The sequence below is a fragment of the Macaca nemestrina genome, chromosome 2 (genome assembly GCF_043159975.1).
Source record: "Macaca nemestrina isolate mMacNem1 chromosome 2, mMacNem.hap1, whole genome shotgun sequence".
Lineage (NCBI taxonomy): Eukaryota > Metazoa > Chordata > Mammalia > Primates > Cercopithecidae > Macaca > Macaca nemestrina.
Window position 1 is genome coordinate 44,877,642 of NC_092126.1, and position 25,487 is coordinate 44,903,128.

Consider the following 25,487-nt stretch of genomic DNA (forward strand, 5'->3'; position numbering starts at 1 on the left):
GTGCTGTTGAATTCAATTCACTAGTACTGTGCTGAAGATTTTATATCTAGTTCATCAGATATATCGGCCTGTAGTTCTCATTTTTTGTTATGTCTTTCTTTGGTTTTGGTATCAGGGTAATACTGGCAAGTCTGGAAGTATTTTTTCCTCAAGCTTTTGGAACAGTCTGAGTAGAACTGTTATTAGCTCTTCTTTCAGTGTTTGGCAGAATTCAGTAGTGAAAACACCAGGTCCTGGAGACTTTTTAACTACTGCTAGGAGTAAAAAGTACTTTTTACTACTGCTAGGAGACTTTTTACTACTGTTTCCATCTTGTTAATGTTGTTGTTCTACTTAAGTTTTGGATTTCTTCATGGTTCAATCTTGGTATGTTTTATGTGTCTCGGAATTTATCCATTTCTTCTAAGTTTTCCAATTTATTGTATATAGTTGCTCATAATAGTCTCTAAAAATATTTTGAATTTCTGTGATATCCGACGTAATGACTCCTTTTTCATCCCTGATTTTATTTATATGGATATTCTCTTTTACAGTCCGGCTAAAGGTTTGTTGATCTTGCTTATCTTTTCAAAAAACCAACTTTTTCTTTCATCAATCTTTTGTACTATTTTTAGTATCAATTCATTACTTTCTGCCCCAATCTTTATCATTTCTTTTCTTCTAATAATTTTGGGTTTGGTTTCTTCTTGCTTTTCTAGTTATTATTTATTTTAAAAATTTGTATAAATGTAAGGGGTGCAAGTGCAATTTTGTTACATGGATTTACTGCACAGTGGTGAAGTCTGGGCTTTTCTTATATTAATCACCTGAATTATGTACATCGCAGCCATTAAGTAATTTCTCACCATCTACTCCCCGCCCATTCCCCACCCTTCCAAGTCTCTAATGTCTATTATTTCACACTCTACATCCATGTACACATTATTTAGCTCCCACTTATAAATGAGAACATGTGGTATCTGTTTCTGAGTTGTTTGCTTAAGATAATGGCCTCAGTTCTATCCATGTTGCTACAAAAGACAGGTTTCATTCTTTTTTAAATGTCTGAACAATATTTCATTGTGTATGCATACACCACATTTTCTTTATCTGATCATCTGTTGATGGACACGTACGTGAATTCTACATCTTGGCTATTGTGACTAGTGCTGCAATATACACACAAGTCAGGTATGTTTTTTATGCAATTTCTTTTCCTTTAGATAGATACCCAGTAGTGTGACTGCTGGAACTAATTCTTCAAGACACACTGTTAGGTTGTTTATTTGAAGTTTCTATACTTTTTGGATGTAGGGATTTATTGCTATAATCTTCCCTCCTAGTACTACTTTTGCTGTATCCTTTAGGTTTTGGTATGTTGTGTTTCCATTTTCATTTGTTTCAGGAAAATTTAAAATTTTCCCTTTTTTCATTGACCCAATGGCCATTCAGAAACATAATGTTTAATTTCCATTTATTCATACAGTTTCCAAAGTTCCTCTTGTTATTGATTTCTGGTTTTATTTCACTATGGTCAGAAAAGATACTTGATTGAATTTTAATTTTTTGAATTTTGTGAGACTTGTTTTGTGGCCTATCCTTGGACCAATATCCAAGGATATTTGGTCTATCCTTGAGAATGTTGCATTTGTTGAGGAAAGAATGTGTATTCTACAGCTGTTGGATGAAATGTTCTACAGATGCCTATCAGGTGAAAGTTATTTTTAATAAACAATAGATTAATAAACATATAGGTTTACTTATAATATTTTATATAGATAAAATTATATATATATATACATATATAAATAAATATTTCAGAGACAAGGTCTTGCTCTGTTGCCCAGGCTGGAGTGCAATGATATAATCATGGCATCATGGCATCATGGCTCACTGAAGTCCTGACCTCCTGGGCTTCTGTCCTCCTGCCTCAGCCTTGTGAGCAGCTGGGACTACAGGCTCACAACACACGTGGCTAATTTTATATTTTTTTGTAGAGAAGAGGTCTTGTTATGTTGCCCAGGCTGGTCTTGAACTCCCAGCCTCAAGCTGTCCTCATGCCTTGGCCTCCCAAAGTGCTGAAATTACAGGCATAACCCACTACACCCAGCCAGTTTTTTTGTTTTAATTTCGAACACAGTAAATATGGATATAAGCAAACAAAATCTCTTTGGGGTCCTCCAAAAAAAGTGTGGAGTTTCTGAGACCAAAAAATGTGAAAACTGCTACTGCAGGCCAAGGTCCCTGGCTATATTAGTCTGAGTAATCTTGCCAGGATACCTGTAGCCCAGTTCCTCCCTGTCAGTGTCTCTTAGGGCTTTGGTTATGTATAAATATTAGAGCTAGGGTAAAAAGCATAAATCTATGTTGCTCATAAAGTTAAGAAAATTAGGCCCCATTACATTTTTTCTAGCTAAACATTTTCAACCTATTTAAGCTTAATGTTAAATAATTTATATAAATGGAACAGTAGTATACTATACCTGCGGCGTCCTAAGAAAGGAGAAATCAGGTTGTGGCATTCCAACAAGGGAACAAATTCGAGAAAGTTCAGTTACTGGTGTGGATACAGGAGGGATCTGGCTGGGGGCAGGCCAACACACATTGTCCATAGACTGAACATTATGGTACTCATGAGCACTGTGAGGCTTGTTCACATAAGATGCTACCAAAAAAGAGAAAAGAGTCTATCTGTATTAATAAAATACTATCTCAAATTATGAACTTATTGTAGGGTTTTATAGAAGAGCAAGCAGGAAACTGCTAAAAAGTGAAGTGAATTGCTCAAGGCCACCCATTATTAAATAACAGAATCAGGATTTCAGGTGCCTCTTGTTCCAAATCCTGGACTCTAGCAGTACAATCTCCCATCCAAGTGACTGTCAGCTTACCTTCAGTGGCCCTCTGGTCACACACCTTATAAATTTGGTTGAAAAGCCTGAGAAATTCAGTTAGATGCTATAAAGCCACCAACTGCATTAAAAAGATGAGTCTTCCACGAAGCACATATAAAGAACTATTTAGTACTTCCTAAAATTATTGCGACTTCAGTAAAGGTTTTTCAATGAGTATAACTGATTAATGATAAATTAAGATAAAGATTTTAAAATATGATAAGTACCTAACTGCCAAAAATTAAAACTTTGAGCAGCTAATGACTACATGGTACTGTTACAGGTAAAAGTTGAACAAATAGCTTTCTTGTTTTGCAGAAGTAAGAAGAGAAAAATAAAACAACAAAAGAATGAATAAACAAATGGCTTTCTTGAGCTGAAATATAATTAATCCTTAAGTTTTGAAGTTTTGGCTTCCATCTCAATTCTTGCAATTCCGCCTTACATTCTGAGACACAAGGATGAATATTTTTGTTGCTCTGAAATATTAAAAGTTTTTTTTGAAATTGTCTTCTAAGTGTTTTTATATGGAAGATAATTTTAAAATTCTGAGTGTTCACATTCTTTATGATTAACAAACTCACTAACAGAACAAGAGCATACCTCATTGAAGAATTAATTAATATATTCTTGCTAATATAGATTTAAAAAGCAGTTAAGTGGCTTGCTCAAAGTCACGGAGCCAGTTAGTACTATAACAGGGGGTGGATTCTGAGCTAGTGATCCTAAGACTCTAAAGCCTATAAGTTTTGTTTTTTTTTTCCTATACTGAAACAAAGTAAAACTTGTTTTTGACAATGGGACCATCTTTATCTAATTTTGTCTTAAAATTTATTTGGTTCTATTTTAGGAGAGCGTCTGTCACTATAATAAATAATCAGTTTCCTAATACTTTTTGGAATTTTTAATTAATTATCATTGAAATATAAATGGGACAAGGTTCTGCTTTTATTCCAGGTTTTTTTTGTTTTTGTTTTGACAGAGTTTTGCTCTTGTTGCCCAAGCTTGAGTGTGATGGCGCGATCTCGGCTCACTGCAACCTCCACCACCCGGGTTCAAGCGATTCTCCTGATTCAGCCTCTGAAGTAGCTGGGATTACAGCTACTTGGTGGCACCTGCCACTACGCCCGGCTAATTTTTTGTATTTTTAGTAGAGAGGGGGTTTCACCATGTTGGCCAGGCTGGTCTCAAACTCCTGACCTTAGGTGATCCACCCGCCTCGGCCTCCCAAAGTGCTGGGATTACAGACGTGGGCCACCACGCCCTGCCAATTCCAGGTTTTGATCTTTAATACACTTAGATCTGCTTATTCAAAAATGTTTTTCACTTCTCTGAGAAACTTCTGCCCACATCCACTTTTGTATCAGTCATTCTTCCTGGCTGCCTTTGGCAGATCATTACACAGATAAAATGCTAAAGTATAAGGGTAGGAACAAATATGGCGGATATTTACTGAAATCCAGTTATGTGCCACATGTTATGTTATAGGCTTTACAGACTTAAGATTATGACCCACTTTCCTATATCTAACTCTATTAATTATTTTTAATCGATTTTGTAGATTTTTCTATTTTTACAACGGCTATTTTAACATATTAGTATCAATTATTAGCACCTACAATGTGTTGGACATAGTGCTAACTGCTTTATATTTATACATGTTATATAACTGTCACAAGTAATTTGCAATGTATTATTTTATAAATAACAAACAAGATTTCAGAAAAGTTAAATAATGTATTGAAGTTACATGATCATTTTTAAATTACTGAGGACAAAAGCTAGAATGTGCAAACTTTTAAAGGTTTGGATGTCTACAGAATGAATATCTATAACACTACAATTAAGTAATCACAAGAAGACATTTAGTGACTGTAGATCTACTGGTTACATGGTTATATTATTACTGTTCTTTTTTTCTTTTCTTTTTTTTTTTGAGACAGGGTCTGTCTCTGTTGCCCAGGTTGGAGTGCAGTGGCATGATCTTGGCTCACTGCAACCTCCACCTCCTGGGCTCAAGCAATCCTACCATGTCAGCCTCCCCAGTAGCACAAGCCACCACACCCGCTAACTTTTTTATTTTTTACAGAGATGAAGTTTCTGCCATGTTGCCCAGCTGGTCTTGAACTCCTGAGCTCAAGTGATCTGCCTGCCTCAGCTTCCCAAAGTTCTGGGATTACAGGCATGAGCCACACCTGGCCAGTTACATTATTATATAACTGAAACAAGTATAAAAATTATAGTTTTAAGAATAAAAGTAGTTTTGGGCCAGATGTGGTGGCATATACCTGTAATCCCAGCACTTTGGGAGGCTGAGGTGAGAGGATTGCCTGAGGTCAGAAGTTTGAGACCAGCCTGGCCAATATGGGGACACACCATCTCTCAAACAAACAAATTAATTAAAATAAAAGTAGTTTTATCTTTAAAAGTACCCAATAAAAAGAACCAAATGAATTTTTAAAATGATATTATTGGTAATAGTATTTAGTTTACCTACCTAATTTCTTACTTTGTTTAGGCTGAGAGGGTAATCCATATTCATCTCTTCTAATAGAGGAAACAGGGATTTCATTACCAATCTGTTTCATTTCATTCTTACAGTCCACAGTGTTAGAGCCATCAATTTTTAGAATTTCTTTAAGCATCCGTGTTCCCTTCTTTTTGAAAATGATTCACATGGAGATGGTGAGGGTGAAGCGAAGAAAGTCAACATTAGAGTTATAGAACTTACTGATCTTTCTTGGAAAGAATTCCATTGTTAAAAATTAAGACACTAACTACATTCAGATAGAAACTGAAAAAAACCCACCACCCACATTTCTGATATAGAAATGATACTTATCCTCCTGCTTAACTTTTACCCCAGTTACCTAGTAGCAATGTTTGAAAAGCAGGGGAATTGTGGTCTAAAGAGAAAAAGTATGGCTAAATTGCCCAGGGCAGCCTGGCTTCCTCACAAGATGACAATAATGATGTAACATACCAGCCTCCACGAGGGAAGTGTTTGAACACTTGCATGGGATGTCTGCATGGTCAACAGTCGAGAAATTACCATAGTAAGAAAGTTCCTAGAAAATACGAACCATGGCAAATGATTGTGGTGACAAATGCTCTTCACTTGGAGGCTCCCCATGATGAGATGACTGTACTTCATTTTCTTTGGAGATATTCAAAGACGCTAAAAAGTTCTCAATTCCAGAATTAGGCTAAAAGAATAAATATTTTGGGCATGAAGATGAAAGTATAACACAAGAACACACAAAAAGCTGAGTTTTATATACAAAAATGGTCATTCAATTTCACTCAACCATCTTCCCAGGTGTTAAAAGTTTGGGAAGAGAATTTGAATAAATAGTTTTTTACTGTAACAATAGCATTTGAATAACCAGTCACAACCTTTTGGGTTTCTGAGACTTCTGGACTTTCATTTCTCTTTGATAGCTTAATATCATATTTGGTAGGCCCTTCCAAAGTCTACAAAAAAAGTAAGAATAAACTTTTTGTGCAAATATATTTATAGTTAACATGTAATAGTGTTCTAAATGAATTGTTGCAAAAAATTTTATGTTCTATTTTCCCTTTTATATCGTAAGAAAAGGGTGCCTATAAACTTGGATGGGGAAAATTACACCTTTATCTTCATTAACCTCTAAATGAGATTTAGCATTTCCTGCAATTATGAATATAGGCAACAAACCACTTACATGGTCTGCATGTTTGTATTCCCCCAAAATTCTTCTGTTAAAATCCTAACTCCTAATGGGATCATATTAGGAGGTGGGGCCTTTGATAGGTAATTAGGTTTAGATGAGGTCTTCAGGGTGCAACACCCATGATGGTATTAGTGTCCTTATATGAGAGAAAGAGAATAGAGCTCTTTCTCTCCATCATATTAGATTATGAGAAGACGCATTATCTGCAAGCCAGAAAGGGAGACCCCACCCGACAATGGCACTTTACCAGATTCTAACTGTATTTCAATATAACTGGTTTTCTTTTAAATCTTTTTAGCATTAAAGACATTATTCTGCTAGTGCCTTGATCTTGGACTTCTCAGACTCCAGAGCTGTGAGAAATAAATGTTTATTGTTCAAATGTACCTAGTCTGTGGTATTGTTATTACAGCAGCCCAAATCAACTACGAAAACCACAACACTGGTGATTCTAATTGTATATCAGTATAACTGGTTTTCTTTAAAACCGTATGTATTTTATTTTAGCATTAAAAATACTGTTCTGAGAATATTAATGGCTTCGCCAAAAGTCCATGGGTTTCACCAAAGATGTCTATTGCACAAAAAGTTTATCAATCCCTTTTCCAGAAGAAAGGAAATTACAGTATAGGTTTCAAAAGGAGAGGGCCTTAAAAGTCAAGTAATTAAATCGTTTACTGGTATCTAAACATTAATGGGTTCCATTTACTACCTGTTATGTTCCAAATATTTAGCTAAGACACTGTTTATAAATTTAATATATTACTATAAGAGATCAATTTTTAAAAATATATATTAAAATATGATAGGCATACAGAAAAGTACACATCTAATAAATACACGTCAAATTTTTTTAGATCAAAACTTTGTTATTCTTTCATTATAAAATGTATACAAAATCCTTGTAAACAGCAGAGACTATATAAAGTAAAATATAAATGATCTCAGCTTCCCCCACACCAATCTAATTCCACAGAATTTAGCCTAAGTTTGCCATTTTGTTCCATGTACTTCAACTGTATATGTAAACATATATTTCCATATTATATATAAGTGTGTGTGTAAATATATACATATAAAAGGCCATATATATGTCATATATATGGTATATATGTGTGTGTATATATATAAGAACATATATATGTAAGACCATACACGTCTGTGTGTGTATATATATGACCATATATATATGTCTATGTGTATATATAAGACCATATATAATGTCTACGTGTGTATATATATGTGTATACACACACACACACACACACACATCAAAGACCATATATACTGGGAGCAACTACAAGGGATTAATTTTTTTTTTTGAGACAGATTCTCACTGTTGCTCAGGCTGGAGTGCAGTGGCACAATCTCGGCTCACTGCAACCTTCGCCTCACGGGTTCAAGTGATTCTCCTGCCTCAGCCTCCCAAGTAACTGGGATTACAGGCACATGCCACCACGCCTGGCTGATTTTTTTGTATTTTTAGTAGAGACAAGCTTTCACCACGTTGGCCAGGCTGGTCTTGAACTCCTGACCTCAGGTGATCCACCCACCTCCCAAAGTGCTGGGATTACAGGTGTGAACCACCGCGCCTGGCCAAGAGATTGATATTTTTATCTCCACTTAAAGATGAGAAAATTGAGACTGTGAGAGGTAAAGTGAATTGCTCAAGGCCACCCAACTATTAAATGAGAGAATCAGGATTTCAGGTGCTTCTAGTTCCAAATCTGGGACTTTAGGTGTACAAACTCCCATCCAAGTGACTGTCAGCTTAACTTCAGTGACCCTCTGGTCCCATATCTTATAAATTTGGTTGAAAAGGTTTAGAAATTCAGTACAATGCTACAGAGCCACAAATTGCATTAAGAAACTGGTAACCAGAAATTTGATTTTAAGGAAGCTTACCTGCTTATTGGACATTTTTTGGGACCAACACTCAGCTTTAGGACTCTTACCCTCTTCTTTAACTAGAGACAAGAAAACAGAAATTTTCATAAATGGAAGTATTTACTGCACAATTAAAACTACCAAATATTTATAATAGCAAGGCACTGTGTTAAAAACTCAGATAATTTTAAGACACAGTCTTTGAACTTAAAGGAATTTATAATATAGATAAGGGGGAGAAGAGACACTTAGATAAGAGTAGTGAAAATGGAAAGGTGGCATCTGAATTGGGCCTCGAAGGATGGTAGGTTTCTAAAGGGCAGACTAAGAAGTTAAGTACTCCAGGCAAAGGAAATAGTGGGAAAAAAGACATGGAAGCAGAAAGTTAAGGAGTAAAGTGGAGCTTAAGAGAACTAAAAAAGCAGGTTAGAGCCTTAATTTGCAAGTTACTGTGCTATTATATTAAGTTGGTAGGCAATGGGCAGCCAATAACAGAGAGTTTTTGAGCAGGTTAGAGCCTTAATTTGCAAGTTACTGTGCTATTATATTAAGTTGGTAGGCAATGGGCAGCCAATAACAGAGAGTTTTTGAGCAGGTAGTAATCTGATGAGAACTGTGCTTTAGGATGATTAAAATATGGCAATAGCCTATTGGCTAGATAGAATAATAATACAAGACCAACTCAGGCAGCTATTTGAATAGCCCTGTTAAGGGGAAATTGGGGGATGGTAGGATAAACGAAAATAATGAATTTGAAAAATTCTAGGATTCAGCTAATGACAGGATGTGAAGATGAAGGAGATAGCAAAGGATGAATCTGAGAGATTACTTTCATAGGATTTGGTAAATGACAGAATATGAAGATGAAGAATACGAGGGGCATGAGGTAGATTTGAAGAAGCACAAAAAACATACTTTGAAATTATTGCATAATATTCTATTATACTGGATATACAGGATTATATAGATCTACTATAACTTATTTTTACCACTTTCTATCACTAGACTGTTCATTAAGCCAGCCTGGAAAAATAAAAAGGTGGGTGGAAAGAGAAGAAGAAAAAGGAAGGAAGGAAGGAAGGAAGGAAGGAAGGAAGGAAGGAAGGAAGGAAGGAAGGAAGGAAGGAAGGAAGGAAGGAGGGAAGGAAGGAAGGAAGGGAGGGAGGGAGGGAGGGAGGGAGGGAATATTAAAAAAGAAAGACTGAGGAAAGAAGCAGGGGAAGGGGAATAGTGAGGAGGGCATGGGAGGGAGGGAATGCGATCAGAGACAGGGGAAGGAAGCACAAAGGGGAGAAGGAAGGGTGAGAGAGGAATAGAGAAGGGGAGGAAGGGGAGGAAAGGAAGGTAATGGAGGTAAGGAAGAGAGGAAAGGAAGAAAGTGATCTTATGAAACAAAGGAAAAGAAAATGTGAGCGGACATGCCTTGACAGTGAATATTTGTTGAGACATACACAAAAGAAAACTAATTGAAACTCCGCATAACTCAAATCGTTTACATACATTTATGTAAATATTAATTTGAAGAAAAATTAAAATCCATTTGAATATAACACCTTTATGCTATATTTATCATTATCAGATTACAGGGACATTAATCTGTATTTAACTTAAAGAGTAAAATAAACCAAAATAACATATAGATACTGGTATTAAAAAAGGTATAGCAGTTACCAAACTGAACCAAAGTTAAAAACCACAAAATTTTTTTGAAAACAGCTTTTTAGAAAAAATGTTTAAAAGATTTTACTACCTATAATATACAGATAAATAAAGTGTCATGCATATATAAAATATAATAAGTTAGACTCAGGGCTCTGCACTTGATATTTCCTTTACTGGAAAGTTCTTCAGCTAGCTTTGCACAGTTCATGCCTTCTTGAACCCTTTATTAGGGTCTCTGCTGGAATCTCATCTCCTCAGAAAGACCTTTCTTGTAAACCCAATTTAAAAGAGCACCCCTGTCACTCTATCCTCTTAATCTGTTTTACTTTTCATCATAGCACTTATCATTACTTCAGATTATGAGATTTACTGTTTACTTGCTTATTATCGGTCTCCATCTTAGAGTGTAAACGCCATTATACTCTAAGAGGTCAGAAAATCTGTCTTCTTTTTCAGTTATATATCCTCAGCATCTAGGACAGTGCCTTGTACTCAATAAATAGTAGTTGAATCAATAAACGAATCATAATTTGAACATAAAGAATAATTTTCTGATATTTGGAAATACTTTGGTCAAGGGAAGAGAAATAATTACTACAGGATGAAGATTCTCATTCCTGACTGTGCCTGAACACAGTAGACACTACTGAATAAATTTAAAGAGTATAAATATATAAATTATGTAAGAGAGAATATTAAAACATTTGCACCTATTTTAAAGAAAAGCCTGTAATATAATTTGGAGTATATAATAGGTAAGTGTTTATAAGTAGAAAAGTAACTGGATCACTCTAAGATTTATCTCAAGTAGTTAGGGAAGGGACATCAGCAAAAATGTCAGAGTAAGGACCTCCAGAAATACTCTCCTCCATAAAAGCAACAAGAGAATGGACATAAATTAGCAGAATTCATATTTTCAGAACCACAGAAGTTAACCAAAGGCTTGCAGCAATCTAGGGAGTGTTTATTCAAGAAAAAAGGCAGTGGGAACTTGAGTACCTGCAAGCCTTGCCCCCATAGACTGAAGTGCTTTGGAGCTCTAAATAAACCTGAAAGGCTGTCAAGGCCACAAGGACTATACATCCTAGTGCTGAGTTGGGCTTGCAGCCTTGGATTTGCTAGGCATGTGACTTACTGAGACTCTTGCTGGGGCAGCTAAGGGAATGCTTTTGCCACCACTCCCCCAACTCCCCCAACCCCAGGCAAAACAGCTTGAGGCTCCAAAAGACATCCCTCTCTGAGGAAAGAAAACGGAAGAGTAAAGAGGACTTTTGTATCTTGGATACCAACTCAGTAAGGCTTGTGTCAGAGTCATGAGATCCCATTCCAGGCCGTAGCACTCCTGGATGACATCTCTAGACATGCCCTGGGCTAGAAGGGAACCTACAGTCCTCAAGGGAAGAACCCAGTCTTGGCAGGATTTGCCACCTGTTAACTAAAGAACCCTTGGGACCGAAACAACCAGCAGCGATACCAGGTAGTACCCATATGCCTTGGATGAGACTCTGAGACATGCTGGCTTCGTAAGAGACCTAGCACATGCCCAGCTGTGGTGGCTATGCTGAGAGAGTCCTACTTGAGAAAAACAGAGGGAAAAGTAGAGGAGATTTTGTCTTGCATCTTAGGTACCAGCTCTGCCAAGTGGGACAGAGCACTAAGTGGGCTCTCAGGGTCCCCAATTCCAGGGTGTGGTTTAGATGGCATTTCTAGACCTGCCTTGGGCCAGAGGGAACTCCACTGCCCTGAAGGGTAAGTCCCAGGCCAGGCAGCATTTATCACAAGCTGACTGAAGAGCCCGTGGGCCTTAAGAGAACATTAGCAACAGCCTAGCAGTACTCCCCATGGGTGTGTGGTTGGTGATGGCCACAGGGAAATACTCCTCTGACTGCAGAAAGTGAAGGGAAGAGTGGGAAGGGTAATGTCTCAAGGTTTCAGGGCCAGCTTAGCTGCAGTACAACACAAGGTAGATTTCTAAGGTTTTTAAATCCAGTCCCTATCTCCTGGATGGCACCTCAGGATCTACCTGGGACCTAAGGGAACACATTTCCCTAAAGGGAAGGACACAAGCCTGGCTGGTTTCACCATCTACTGATTATAGAGCACTAGGATCTTGAGTAAACACAGGTGACAGCCGGGTATGGTGGGCTGCGGGCGAGATCCAGTACTGTGGTGGCTTCAGGTCTGACCTAGTGGAGTCCCAGTGGTGGTGGCCACAGGGGTACCTGTGTCACCCCATCCCCAAGCCCAGGTGGCTCAGAAAGAGAGAGAGAGACCCCACTTGTTTGGGAGAAAGTAAAGGAAGAGAACAAGAGTCTGCCTGGGAATCTGGAGAATTCTTTTGAATCTTCTCCAGGACCACCAAGACGGTACCTCTGATTTTCTAAGAACCACAGAATTATTGGGCTAGAGGTGCTCCTTAATGTAGATACGGCTTAGATCACAAAATCCAAGTCATTTCAAATACTTAAAAAGTGTTCCCAAGAAGGACTGCTACAAACAAGCCTAGACTTTGAAGACTATGAGAAGTATCTAACTCTTTAATCCCCAGACACCAATGAATGTCAACAAGCATCAAGACCATCCAGCAAAAAACATAACTTCAACAAATTAAGTAAGGCACCAGGGACCAATCCTGGAGAAACACAGATATGTGACCTTTCAGACAGAGAATTCAAAATAACTGTTTTGGTCACGTGCGTTGGCTCATGCCTGTAATCCTAGCACTTTGGGAAGCTGAGGTGGGAGGACTGATTGAGCCCAAGAGGTTGAGCCTGCAGTGCGACGTAATAGTACCACTGCACTCCAGCAACAGGGCAAGACCCTGCCTCAAAAACAAAAACAAAAAATAAAAACAAACAAACAAAATCCCCAAATAGCTGTTCTGAGGAAACTCAGAGAAATTCTAGATAACATAGAGAAAGAATCAGAATTCTATCAGATAAATTTCACAAAGATATTGAAATAATTAAAAAGAATCAAGCAGAAATTCTGGAGTTGAAAAAAGCAACTGATATACTGAAGAATGTTTCAGAGTCTCATAATAGCAGAACTGATTAAGCAGAAGAATTAGTGAGCTTGAACGGGTTATTTGAAAATACATAGGCCAGGCACGGTGGCTCATGCCTGTAATCCCAGCACTTTAGGAGGCTGAGGTAGGTGGATCACCTGACATTGGGAGTTCGAGACCAGACTGACCAACATGGAGAAACCCCGTCTATACTAAAAATACAAAATTAGTCAGACGTGGTGGCGTATGTCTGTAACCCCAGCTACTCAGGAGGCTGAGGCAAGATAACTGCTTGAACCCGGGAGGCAGAGGAAGCGGTGAGCTGAGATTGCACCATTGCACTCCAGCCTGGGCAACAAAAGCGAAACTCCATCTCAAAAACAAACAAACAAACAACCAACCACACACACACAGAAGACAAAAGAAAACAGAATAAGAAAGAATGAAACACGTCTACAAGATCTAGAAAACAGCCTCAAAAGGGAAAATCTAAGAGTTATTAAGCCTTAAAGAAGGTAGAGAAAGAGGGGTAGAAAGTTTATTCAAAGAGATAATTTCACACAACTTCTCAAACCTAGAGAAAGGTATCAAAATCCAAGGACAAGAAGGTTATAGAATACTAAGCAGATTTAACCCAAAGAAGACTACCTCAAGGCATTTAATAACCAAACTCCTAAAGGTCAAAGATAAAGAAAAGATCATAAAGCAGCAAGAGAAAAGAAACAAATAACATACAATGGAACTACAATACATCTGGCAGCAGACTTTTCAGTGCAAATCTTACAGGTGAGAAGACAGTGGCATGACGTATTTAAAGAGCTGAAAGAAAAAAATTTTTATCCTATAATAGTATACCTGACCAAAAAAAAAAAAAAAAATTCCTTCAAACATGAAGGAAGAATAAAGACTTTCTCAAACAAAAGCTGAGGAATTTCATCAACATCACATCTGCCCTACAAGAAATGCTAAAGGGAGTACTTTAATCAGAAAGCAAAAAATGTTAACGAGCAATAAGACATTATTTGAAGGCACAAAACTCACTGGTAACAGTAAGTACACAGAAAAACATATAATACAACACTGTATGGTGTGTTATATTATTATAACTGATGAACCAATGAAAAATAATAACTGACAACTTTTCAAGGCATAGACAATATAGTAAGATATAAATAGAAACAGCAAAATATTAAGCGGCAGGATGAAGTTAAATTACAGATTTTTTATTAGTTTTCTTTTTGTTTATGCAAGCAGTGTTAAGTGTTAAGTTGTTAAAAATAATGGGTTATAAGAGTATTTGCAAGACTCATAACTTCAAATCAAAAACATAAACAGATACACAAAAAATAAAAAGCAAGAAATTATATCACACCACCAGCAAAAATCACCTTCACTAAAACGAAGTCAGGAAAGGACGAAGAGAAGACCAAAAAACAACCAGAAAACAAATAACAAAATGGCAGGAGGAAGTCCTCACTTGTCAATAATAACACTGAATGTCAATGAACTAAACTCTCTAATGAAAAGAATTGTCTGGAATAAAAATTGAGGCATGAAAACTACTTGTGCAACACTCACCCTTGACACGTCAGGGTCAGGATGTAGAGGGAAATAGCCCTTTCTTCTATAAATACATCTCACTCCCCTTCTCAGCAAGAAGACCACCCTCCATGGGCTTTATTAAAATTTAATCACCATTTTGAATTGAGCTTATTGTAATTATGTTTGTAGACAATAAATCCTTTTCTCTTTTCAAAAAAAAAAATAAATAAATAAAAATAAAAATAAAAAGGAACTGAAAAGTGTGCTTTATATATATGCTGATAAATACCATAATAAAGTCCTGCTGTCAACTTAAAAAAAAAAAAGAAAAGACACACAGTGGCTGAATGGATTAAAAAAAAAAGAAGACCCAATGATCTGTTGCCTAACAGAAACACACGTGACCTATAAAGACACATGCAGACAAATAAAGGGATAGAAAAAGTTATCCAATGTCAATGGAAACCAAAATGGAGCAGGGGTTAGCTATACTTATATATTAGACAAAATGCATTTCAAGACAAAAACAGTAAGACACAAGGAAGATCATTATATAATGATAAAGTGGTCAATTCAGCAAGAGGATACAACATCTGTATAAAAACAATTGTAAAAAAATATATATCCAACACTGGAGCACCCAGGTATATAGAGCAAATATTATTGGCACTAAAGAAAGAGATAAATCCAAATATAGTAATAGCTGGAGACATCAACATTCCACTTTCAGCATTGTACAGACCTTCCAGATGGGAAATAAACAATATTTGGAAAAACCTGAAGACTCCACCAAAAAACTATCAGAACTGATAAATTCAGTAAAGTTTCAGGATGCAAAATCAACATACAAAAATCAGTAGCATTTTTATATGTCAACGGCAAACAATCTGAAAACGATATCAAGAAAGTAATTCCATTTACAATAGCTACAGATAAAACTAATTATGTAGGAATTAACCAAAGAAGTACAAGTTCTCTACAATGAAAACTATAAAACATTGATGCAAGAAATTGAAGACGACACAAAAGAAGAGAAAGACATTCCAAGGTTCACAGACTGGAAGAATCAATATTGTTAAAACGTCCTATTACTCAAAGGATCTATAGATTCAATGCAATCCCGGTCAAAATACCAATGACATTCTTTACATAAATAGAAAAAACAATCCTAAAATTTACATGGAACCACAAAAACCCCAGAATAGCCAAAGGTATTCGGAGCAAAAAGAACAAAACTGGAAGAATCACATTACCTGACTTCAAATCATACTACAGAACTATGGTAATGAAAACGGCATGGCACTGACATAAAAACAAACACACAGACCAGTGGAACAGAACAGTGAACCCAGAAATAAATCCACACATCTCATTTTTGACAAACGCACCAAGAACATACATTGGGGAAAGAATAGCCTCCTCAATAAATGGTGCTGGGAAAACTGGATATCCATGTGCAGAAAAATGAAACTAGACCTCCATCTCTTGCTATATACAAAAATCAAACTGGATTAAAGACTTAAGTCTAAGCCTAAAGTATGACACTACTAACAGAAAACATTGGGGAAGCTCCGACACTGGACTGGGCAAAGATTTCTTGAGTACTAGTCCCCCACAAGCACAGACAACCAAAGCAAAAATAAACAAATAGGATCACATCAAGTTAAAAAACTTCTACACAGCAAAGGAAACAATCAACAACATGAAGAGACAATACACAGAATGGGAAAAAATATCTGCAAACTATCTATCTGATAAGATGGATAATAACCAGAATATATAAGGAGATCAGACAACTCTCTAGGAAAAAAATCTAATAATCTCATTAAAAAATGAGCAAAAGCTTCAAACAGACTTTTCTCAAAACAAGAGGCATAAATGGCAAACAGGTATATGAAAAGGTGCTCAGCTGGATGTGGTGGCTCACGCCTGTAATCCCAGCACTTTGGGAGGCCGAGGCACATGGATCACGAGGTCAAGAGTTCGAGACCAGCTGGCCAAGATGGTGAAACCCTGTCTCTACTAAAAATACAAAAATTAGCCAAGGGTGGTGGCACACGCCTGTAATCCCAGCTACTCGGGAGGCTGAGGCAGGAGAATTGCTTGAAACAGTGAGGCGAAGGTTGCAGTGAGCTGAGATCGCACCACTGCACTCCAGCCTGGGCAACGAGAGCGAAACTCTGTCTTAAAAAAAAAAAAAAAAAAAAGAAAAGAAAAAAAGAAAAGGTTTTCAACATCATTGATCATCAAAGAAATGCAAATCAAAACTATAATGAGATATCATGTCACGCCAGATAAAATGGCTTTTATCCAAAAACAGGAAGTAACAAATGCTGGCGAGGATGTGGAGAAAAAGGTACCGCTGTATACTGTTGGTGGGGAGGTAAATTAGTACAAACACTGGCAAACAATTTGGAGGTTTTGTAAAAAACTAAAAATAGAGTTACCAAATAATTCAGCAATCTCACTGCTGGGTATATACCCCAAAGAAAGGAAATCAGTATACTGCAGAGATTATCTCCACTTTCATGTTTGTTGCAGCACTGTTCACAATAGCCAAGATTTGGAAACAACTTAAGTGTCCATCAACAGGTGAAGAAAGAACATGTGGTACATATACATAATGGAGTACTATTTGACCATAAAAAAGAATGAGATCCTGTCATTTGCAACAACATGGATCAAACTGGAGATCATATGTTAGGTGAAATAAGCCAGGCACAGAAAGACAAATTTCACATGCTCTCATTTATTTGTGGGAGCTAAAAATTAAAAACGATTGAACTCATGAAGATAGAGAGTAGAAGGATGGTTACTAGAGGCTGGGAAGAGCAGTGGGGCGGGGAGAATGGGGATAGTTAGCAGGTACAAAAAATAGATGAATTAGACCTAGTATTTGCTAGCATAATGGGGTGACTATAATCAAAATAATTATATCTTTTTAAATAAATAAGAGAACATAATTATATTGTTTCTAACATAAAAGATAAATGCTTGAGGTGATGAATACCCTATTTACCCTGATGTGATCATTATGCATTGCATGCCTGTATCAAAATATCTCATGTAACCCATAAATATATACACCTACCATATATCCACAAAAATTAAAAATAAAAGATAAAAAACAAATAAAAGGCAAGGATGCATGTCCTCACCACTTCTATTCAGCACTGCACTAGTTGTTGTAAACACAGCAATTAGGCAAGAAAAGAAATAAAAGGCATTGAGATTATATAGGAAAAAGTAAAACTATCTCTATTTGCAGAAGCCACAAAAAATTAGGGTTAATGAACAGTTCAGGAAAGTGTCCAGATCAATATACAAAAATCAGTTTTATGTCTATAACAGCAATGAACAATCAAAAAATAAAATTAACAACCCAGTTCCATTGAAAAAAGCATGAAAAAGAGTAAAATATTTGGAAATAAACGTAACAAAAAAGTGTAAGACTTGTATAACTGAAAACTACAAGACATCATGGAAAGAAATTAAAGACCTAAATAAATGGAAAGACATCTTGTGTTCATGGATCATGGACAGGAAGACTTAATACTGTTAAGATGACAATACTACCCAAAGTAACCTACAGATTTAATGCAATCCCTATGAAAATTCCATCTACCATTTTTGCAGAAATAAGCAAGATGATCATAAATTCGTATGGAAATGCAAGAGACCCAGAATAGAGAAAACGATCCTGAAAAAGAAGAACAAAGAGGGCTCAAACTTCCTGATTTCAAAACTTACAACAAAGCTACAGTAATCAAGACTCTGTATTTCACATAAGGACAGGCATATACATTAGTGGAATGGAATTGAGAGTCCAGAAATGAACCCATACATCTAAAGTCAACTACTTCTTAAAAATGAGATGGTGTCTTACTGTTTCCCAGGCTGGACTCAAATTCCTCGGTTCAAGCAATCCTCCTGCCTCAGACTCCTGGGCAGCTGGTACTACAGATGCATGCCTGGCTCTATAATCAAATAATTTCTGACAAGGGTGCCAAGACTACTCAATGGGGTGTCAAGAAAATTCAATGGGGAAAGAGTAGTCTTTTTAACAAACAATGTTTGGATAAATGGATATCCGTACGTAGGAGAATGAATATGAACTTGTATATCATATCATGTATAAACTTTTACTTAAAATGGAAAGAGACCCAAATCTAAGAGCTAAAACAGTAAAATTCTTACAAGAAAACACACTGTAACTCTTTGTGACTTTGGATTAGGGAATGGTTTCTCAGATGTGACACCTAAGGTACAAGCAACCAAAGACAAAGCAGAAAAAAACACATAAATTGGACTTCGTAAAAATTTAAAATTTTTGTGTTTCAGGAGAGTATAAAGAAAGTTAACAGAAAACCCACAGAATGGGAGAAATTTGCAAATCACATATCCAAGAAGCATGTAATATCTAGCATATATAAAGAACTCTTACAAATCAAGAAAAAAGATAAAAAATCCAATTCAAAAATGAACCAAGGATTTGAATTGACATTTCTCCAAAGATGATATACAGTTAGTAAGTGAGCATGTTGAGCACATGAAAGATAATCAACATTATTAGTTATTAATAAATTACAAATGAAAATCACAAGGACATTCCACCTCATACCTACTAGGATGACTATCGTCAAAGAGAGGGACAATAACAACTGTTGTGAAGGATGTGGAGAAATTGGACCTTCACACATCGCTGGTACAAAGGTAAAATGGTAATATCCAATTTGGTAGTTCTACAAAAAGCTGAACTTAAGAGTTACCACCATACAACTCAGTAATTTCACTCATATGCATACACCCAAGAGAACTGAAAACATATGTTCACACAAAAACTTTTCCACAGATATTCATAGCAGCATTATTCACTATAGCCCCAATGTGGAAACAACCTCCATGTCTACAAATGGATGAACAGATAGACAAAACGTAGCATTCATACAATGGAATATTACTCAGCCATAAGAAAGGATGAAGTACTGATACAGTTGTCCCTCCGTATCTGTGGAAGATTGCTTCCAGGACCTCCTGTGGCTATCAAAATCCACATACACTCAAGTCCCTTAGAGAAAATAGTGTAGTATTTGCATACAATCTACACACATACTCCTTATATATTAAATAATCTCTAGATTACTTACAATGCTTGATACAAGGTAAATGCTGTGTAAATAGTTGTCATACTGTGTTGTTTAGGGGAATAAGATTAAAAAGTGTGCACATGTTCAGAGCAGACACAATCATCCTCTTTTTTTTTTTTTTTGAGAAGGGGTCTCACTCTGTCACCCAGGCTGGAGTGTAGTGGCCGATCTTAGCTCACTGCAACCTCCGCCAGGTTCACGCAGTCCTTCCACCTCAGCCTCCTGAATAGCAGGGACTACAGGTGCATGCCACCACACCTGGCTAATTTTTATATTTCTGGTAGAGATAGGGTTTTGTCATGTTTTCCAGGCTGGTCTTGAACTTCTGGGCTCAAGTGACCTGCCTGCCTTGGCCTCCCAAAGTGCTGGGATTACAAGCATGAGCCACCACACTCTGTCTTTTCTGAATGTTTTTGATCCTCAGTTGGTTGAATCCATGGATGTGGAACCCACAGGTACGGAGGGCCAACTGTACATGCTACAACATAGATAAATCTTGAAAATACACAAGTGAAAGAAGTCAGTCATAAAAGTTCATATATTTTCTGATTCCATTTATATAAAGTGTCTAGAACAGGCAAATCAATAGAGGCAGAAAGTAAACTATGGGTTGCCAGGGCCTGGAGGAGTGACTGCTAATAGGTATGGTGCTTCTTTTTCAGGTGACAAAAATTTTCTAAATTTAGATGGTGGTGTTGGTTATAAAGTTTTGTGAAAATACAAAAAACCACTTACTGAATACTTTAAAAGAATGAATTTACTTTATGGTATGTGAATTATATCTCAATAAAATTGTTTATTTTTTTAAAAAAGAAGCAGATAGCACACACAAGTACACCTTTCTAATTTAAAACTTACATTTTCTGTGAGGGTCATGTTTTCTTTGCTGATATTTAACACTGTTGTCATTAAAGCCAGATTTATGATGTTGGTTTACTTGGCTTATTTCTTGAGGTAGCACTGCACCCTGAAAATTAAAATTCTTATAAATTAAACAAAATATTAATATTATAACTACTTATTATCTTCAACTTTTAATAATTACATTATTTTTATAAATTATATAGTTCCTTAGAAAAAAACTTAATATAGAAAAGTATACAGACTTCGAAAGTCACTTGAACTCTACCACCAGACTCATTAACATAATGATCATCATTCTATTTTTTCTATGCATTCGTTTGCAAGATATAAAGAAAACAATCATTTTATAAAGATGCTACTTTTAAAATTTGAGACAGATTCTTGCTCTGTTACCAAGGCTGGAGTGCAGTGGCGCAATCTCGGCTCACTGCAACCTCTGCCTCCCAGGTTCATGTCATTCTCATGGCTCAGCCTTCTGAGTACCTGGGACTACAGGTGAGTACAATCATGCCTGGCTAGTTTTTGTAGTTTTAGTAGAGACGGGGTTTCACCATGTTGGTCAGGGTGGTCTCAAACTCCTGGCCTTAAGCAATTCTCCCAACTTGGCCTCCCAAAGTGCTGGGATTACTGGCATGAGCCACCGCACCTAGACAAAAATGCTCCTTTCAATAAAATAATTAAATCTAATTTTGCTTGATGTTAACAAAAGCAGAAACCAAACAAAATACTAAACTTTAGGTAAATGTTTCTTCACAACAGAAATATCAGTCTCTAAAAATCCCCCTAGATTTGCTTCAAAATAATCCCATCCAATGGGTAGGTGGAGGTGGGAAATGAGCAGGGGTTATAGAAGAAATAGTACTGGACTAGAGCAAGGTAGGGAATGAGTACTGGTGGGTTCATTCATTCTATTTACTTGATATCATTATGGTTAAACTTTTCCATCAAAAATTTTAAAAAGGTTATCATTTCTGGCTCTATATTATGAAAATTGAGGATGTTAGCCCACTTACATTCCCTTCCATGTTAATTTTATTAATCCCATGTTTTATTGGGATTAATAACAATCCCAATACCTGATTTTTATTAATATTTATATTGTCGAGGTTTTTAAATGATGGAAGACTTCACTACTAGATAGCCAGACTGATTATAAAGTTACAGTAATTGAGACAGTTCATAAATAGACAGAATTAGCAAAATGGCATAAGTTTCATATGAAGATTCTATCAGATCCTTTCATTTTTGCATAGGCCTGAATGCAAAAAGAGACAGACAATTTCCCACAGTTGAAGCAGCAAGAAGCAGCAAAAGTGGAGGCTAGAGAAGGTCAATACAAATGAATTATTTCACAGTTTTGCTTTTGGTAGGCCCTATTTACTTTCTTCTCAGCACAGACAAATGGACACTGGGTACGGAGACACAACATGTCCTTGCTGGTAGTGGGCAAGCTCCAAAATAGTTGTGATATGCATGGGAGTACCAAGGAAGATCTAATGAGGTCACATGGATAGAAACACTCAAGGCTCTTCAGTTTTTAAAAAATCTATTTTTTATTTTTTTGTAGAGACAGGGATCTTATTATGTTGCCCAGGCTGGTGTCAAACTCCTGGGCTTAAGTGTTCCTACTGCCTTGGCCTCCCAAAGTGCTGGGATTACACGCATGAACCACTGTGCCCAGCCCAAGGTTCTTCAGTTTTGTTTTTTGTTTTTGAGACAGGGTATTTGCTCTGTCACTCAGGCTGCAGTGCAGTGGCATGGTCTTGGCTCACTGCAACCTTCGACTTCTGGGCTCAAGCAATCCTTCTGCCTCAGTCTCCTGAGTAGCTGGGGCTATGGGCATGTGCCACCATGTCTGGCTAATTTTCGTATTGTTTTGTAGAGATGGGATTTTGCCATGTTGCCCAGGTTGGTCTCGATCTCCTGGGCTCCACGGACCCACCCACGTTGGCCTTCCAAAGTGCTGGGATTACAGGTGTGAGCCACTGCAACTGGCCAGCTCTTCAGTTATTAAGAGTCAAAATGGCATGAGATTTCTATCATCATGGCACAATGGCTGGTGGGACTTTGGCCTACAGCAGTACATTATGGGTGATTTTGACTCTAAGGAGAGGAATTAGAACATTAGGATAGAACAAGTATTGTCTGAGTGTCTATTATGTGCCAGGTATGGTAAATGAACTGTGTACCCATTATTTTAATATCATTATAGTAATGCTACTGTCATAATAATGCTGTTATTATTTTGATTTTATTTTATAGACAAGTATAAATGAGGCTCAAACTGATAAAGCAATTTATCACAGATCTATGTAACGGGAGAGCTGACATTTGAGGTCTAACTCCAAAATCCATGTTCACAGTACTACTTCAGAGAAAAGGTAAGCCATATGTTTAATCAGAAAGCAAATACTTGGGTATAGTTCTTTAGGGTGTTCTGTTTGGTATCTATATAAAGGTATTTGTACACATTGCCATGTTTTGCCAATCAAAGCTTGAATATTTTTTATTACAGTGAGTTCTCTTGAATTTGCTCATCAGGTTAGGCTGCTTATTAATGTATATGTGTTATATTTTGGCTCTCATAATTCTTAGGACATTTAAGAGATAAAACATGAGAGTGTTCAGCTGAAATAAACAATGAAATAGCACCCAGTAAGACGGGTTGCATGCAGGAGATAATGAAAAAATATAACATCAAATGATTCTCAAGGAAATAGCAGATTTTGACTGAGACCTAGAGGGTTATTTGTAGTGAGAGAAAAAAATGGGCATTCTAAGTGGAAGGAACAGACAGAACACATAACCCCAAAAGGGAATCATCTGTGGGAAAGGGAAAGTAAAGAGACCAGTCTGACAAGAACAGACTATTATGTCCAAACGGTTGGATATACATCATATAATTAGGTGGGGTTAGATTATAGAAGGCCTTAGACATTAGTTTGAGGAGTTGAGGCAGGATTCCAACCCTGGAGCTGTATATATTCTAGAGTACGACAGCAATACTATTTTGTGGCTAGAAAAGACCTTAGAGGTCATCTAAGTGAACTTCATTGTATACATGAGGACACAGAAGCCTAGGGAAATAAGCCTCTCTTTGAGGAGATAGAGTATTCCAGACACATTCAAAGGCCCTGTTGTGGGGATCATCCCTGGCATACTCAAGGAAGAGGAAGAAGACCATTATGGCTGTAGCAAAAAGGTGAGTTAGGCCGGGCGCGGTGGCTCAAGCCTGTAATCCCAGCACTTTGGGAGGCCGAGATGGGTGGATCACGAGGTCAGGAGATTGAGACCATCCTGGCTAACACGGTGAAACCCCATCTCTACTAAAAAATACAAAAAAAAAAAACTAGCCGGGCGAGGTGGCGGGCACCTGTAGTCCCAGCTACTCGGGAGGCTGAGGCAGGAGAATGGCATAAACCCGGGAGGCGGAGCTTGCAGTGAGCTGAGATCCGGCCACTGCACCCCAGCCTGGGCGACAGAGCGAGACTCCGTCTCAAAAAAAAAAAAAAAAAAAGGTGAGTTATAGAAAATGTGATTAGAGAGGTGACACATCAATATTGTATGGGACATTCCAGGCCATTATATAAAAACAATGGCTTTTACTCACTGAAATGGGGAATCAGTGGAGGGTTTTGAGCTGCAGAAGGACATGATCTCTGACTTATATTTTAATATCATCACTCTGCCTGCTATCTTGAGAACAGACTGTAGAGGAGCCAGGATGGAAACAGATTACTAGACTACTGCAACCATCAAGGTGAGAGTTGGTATGAATTTGGAGTAGGGTAGTAGGAGCCTGTGAGAAATGGTCCAATTCTAGACATATTTGGAAGAGATTTACAGATGATAATGAATTGGATATGAGGGTAAAAGAGAAAAAAAGGAGTAAAGGATGTGGCTCTCAAGGTCTGAGTGAAAGGAGGGAGTGGCTATTAACTGAGATGGGAATGACATCAGGTAACCTAAGTTTGTGAGGGAAGAACGAGAGTTCAATTTTGGATATGGTAGGTTTGAGATGTATATTAAGTATCCAAGTGGAGACACAGAGTTGGACTTTTGAGTGGTGATGAAGGGTTGATTGAGTCTAAAGATCATAAAGGACTTCCAAGCTGGAGAGAGAAGTTTGGGAGTCACGATGTATGTGTTTTTGTAGGTATATATGTTTGTGTGTGTATCTATATCTATCTTATCTAAATCTATTTTTTTCTCTATCATCTATCTCTCTATAATTATCTATCAATCTATCTATCTATCTATCAATCTATCTATCTATCCATCCATCCATCTATCTATCTATCTAAGGAAACGGGTATAGATAGAGAAAAAAATCCAATAATTTAGCCCTAGAGGATTCCATCTTGATAGAGCCCGAGAGATTAGGTAAAACTGACAAAGAAGACTGAGAAACAACAGCCAATGAGGCAGGAAGAAAAACAGGGAAGGGTGGTATTCCAATGACAAGTGAAGAATGGATGACAAGGAGAACAGAGGGATCAACTGTATGCAATGCTGCTGATGGCTCAATTCAGATGGAAACTCAGACTTGATCACATGGTTTTGTACACGAAGGTCCTTGGGAACCTTGAAAGGGCAGTTTTAGTAAAGTGATGGGAATGAAAGACTGAGTAGAGTGGGTTTAAGAGGGAAAGGGAGAGAGAGGCACCAGTATAGACAATTTTTTCAAGGAGTTTTGTTCTAAAAGGAAGCACTACTCTAAGTACCTTCTTGCCTTTATCTATTTGTTCAACTTTTTAATTAACTCCTGCTCTTCCAATCTTTTACTGAGGAC

At 37.2% G+C, this 25,487-nt stretch overlaps 1 protein-coding gene across 4 annotated transcripts in view; it reads right to left on the bottom strand.

The window, feature by feature from the left end:
• Nucleotides 1-25,487, bottom strand: part of LOC105469996 (5'-3' exoribonuclease 1) — a 135,049-nt gene that overhangs the window by 19,640 nt on the left and 89,922 nt on the right. For 2 of the 4 annotated variants that reach the window (XM_011721682.3, XM_011721678.2), the window contains exons 33-37: nt 20,690-20,798; nt 8,492-8,553; nt 5,957-6,079; nt 5,371-5,530; nt 2,463-2,644 (exon numbers count right to left, since the gene is read on the bottom strand). In XM_011721682.3, coding sequence (XP_011719984.2) covers nt 2,463-2,644; nt 5,371-5,530; nt 5,957-6,079; nt 8,492-8,553; nt 20,690-20,798 — 636 coding nt within the window. The remainder of the gene's footprint in view (nt 1-2,462; nt 2,645-5,370; nt 5,531-5,956; nt 6,080-8,491; nt 8,554-20,689; nt 20,799-25,487) is intronic. The other 2 variants (XM_011721680.3, XM_011721681.2) reach the window with 2 other exon arrangements.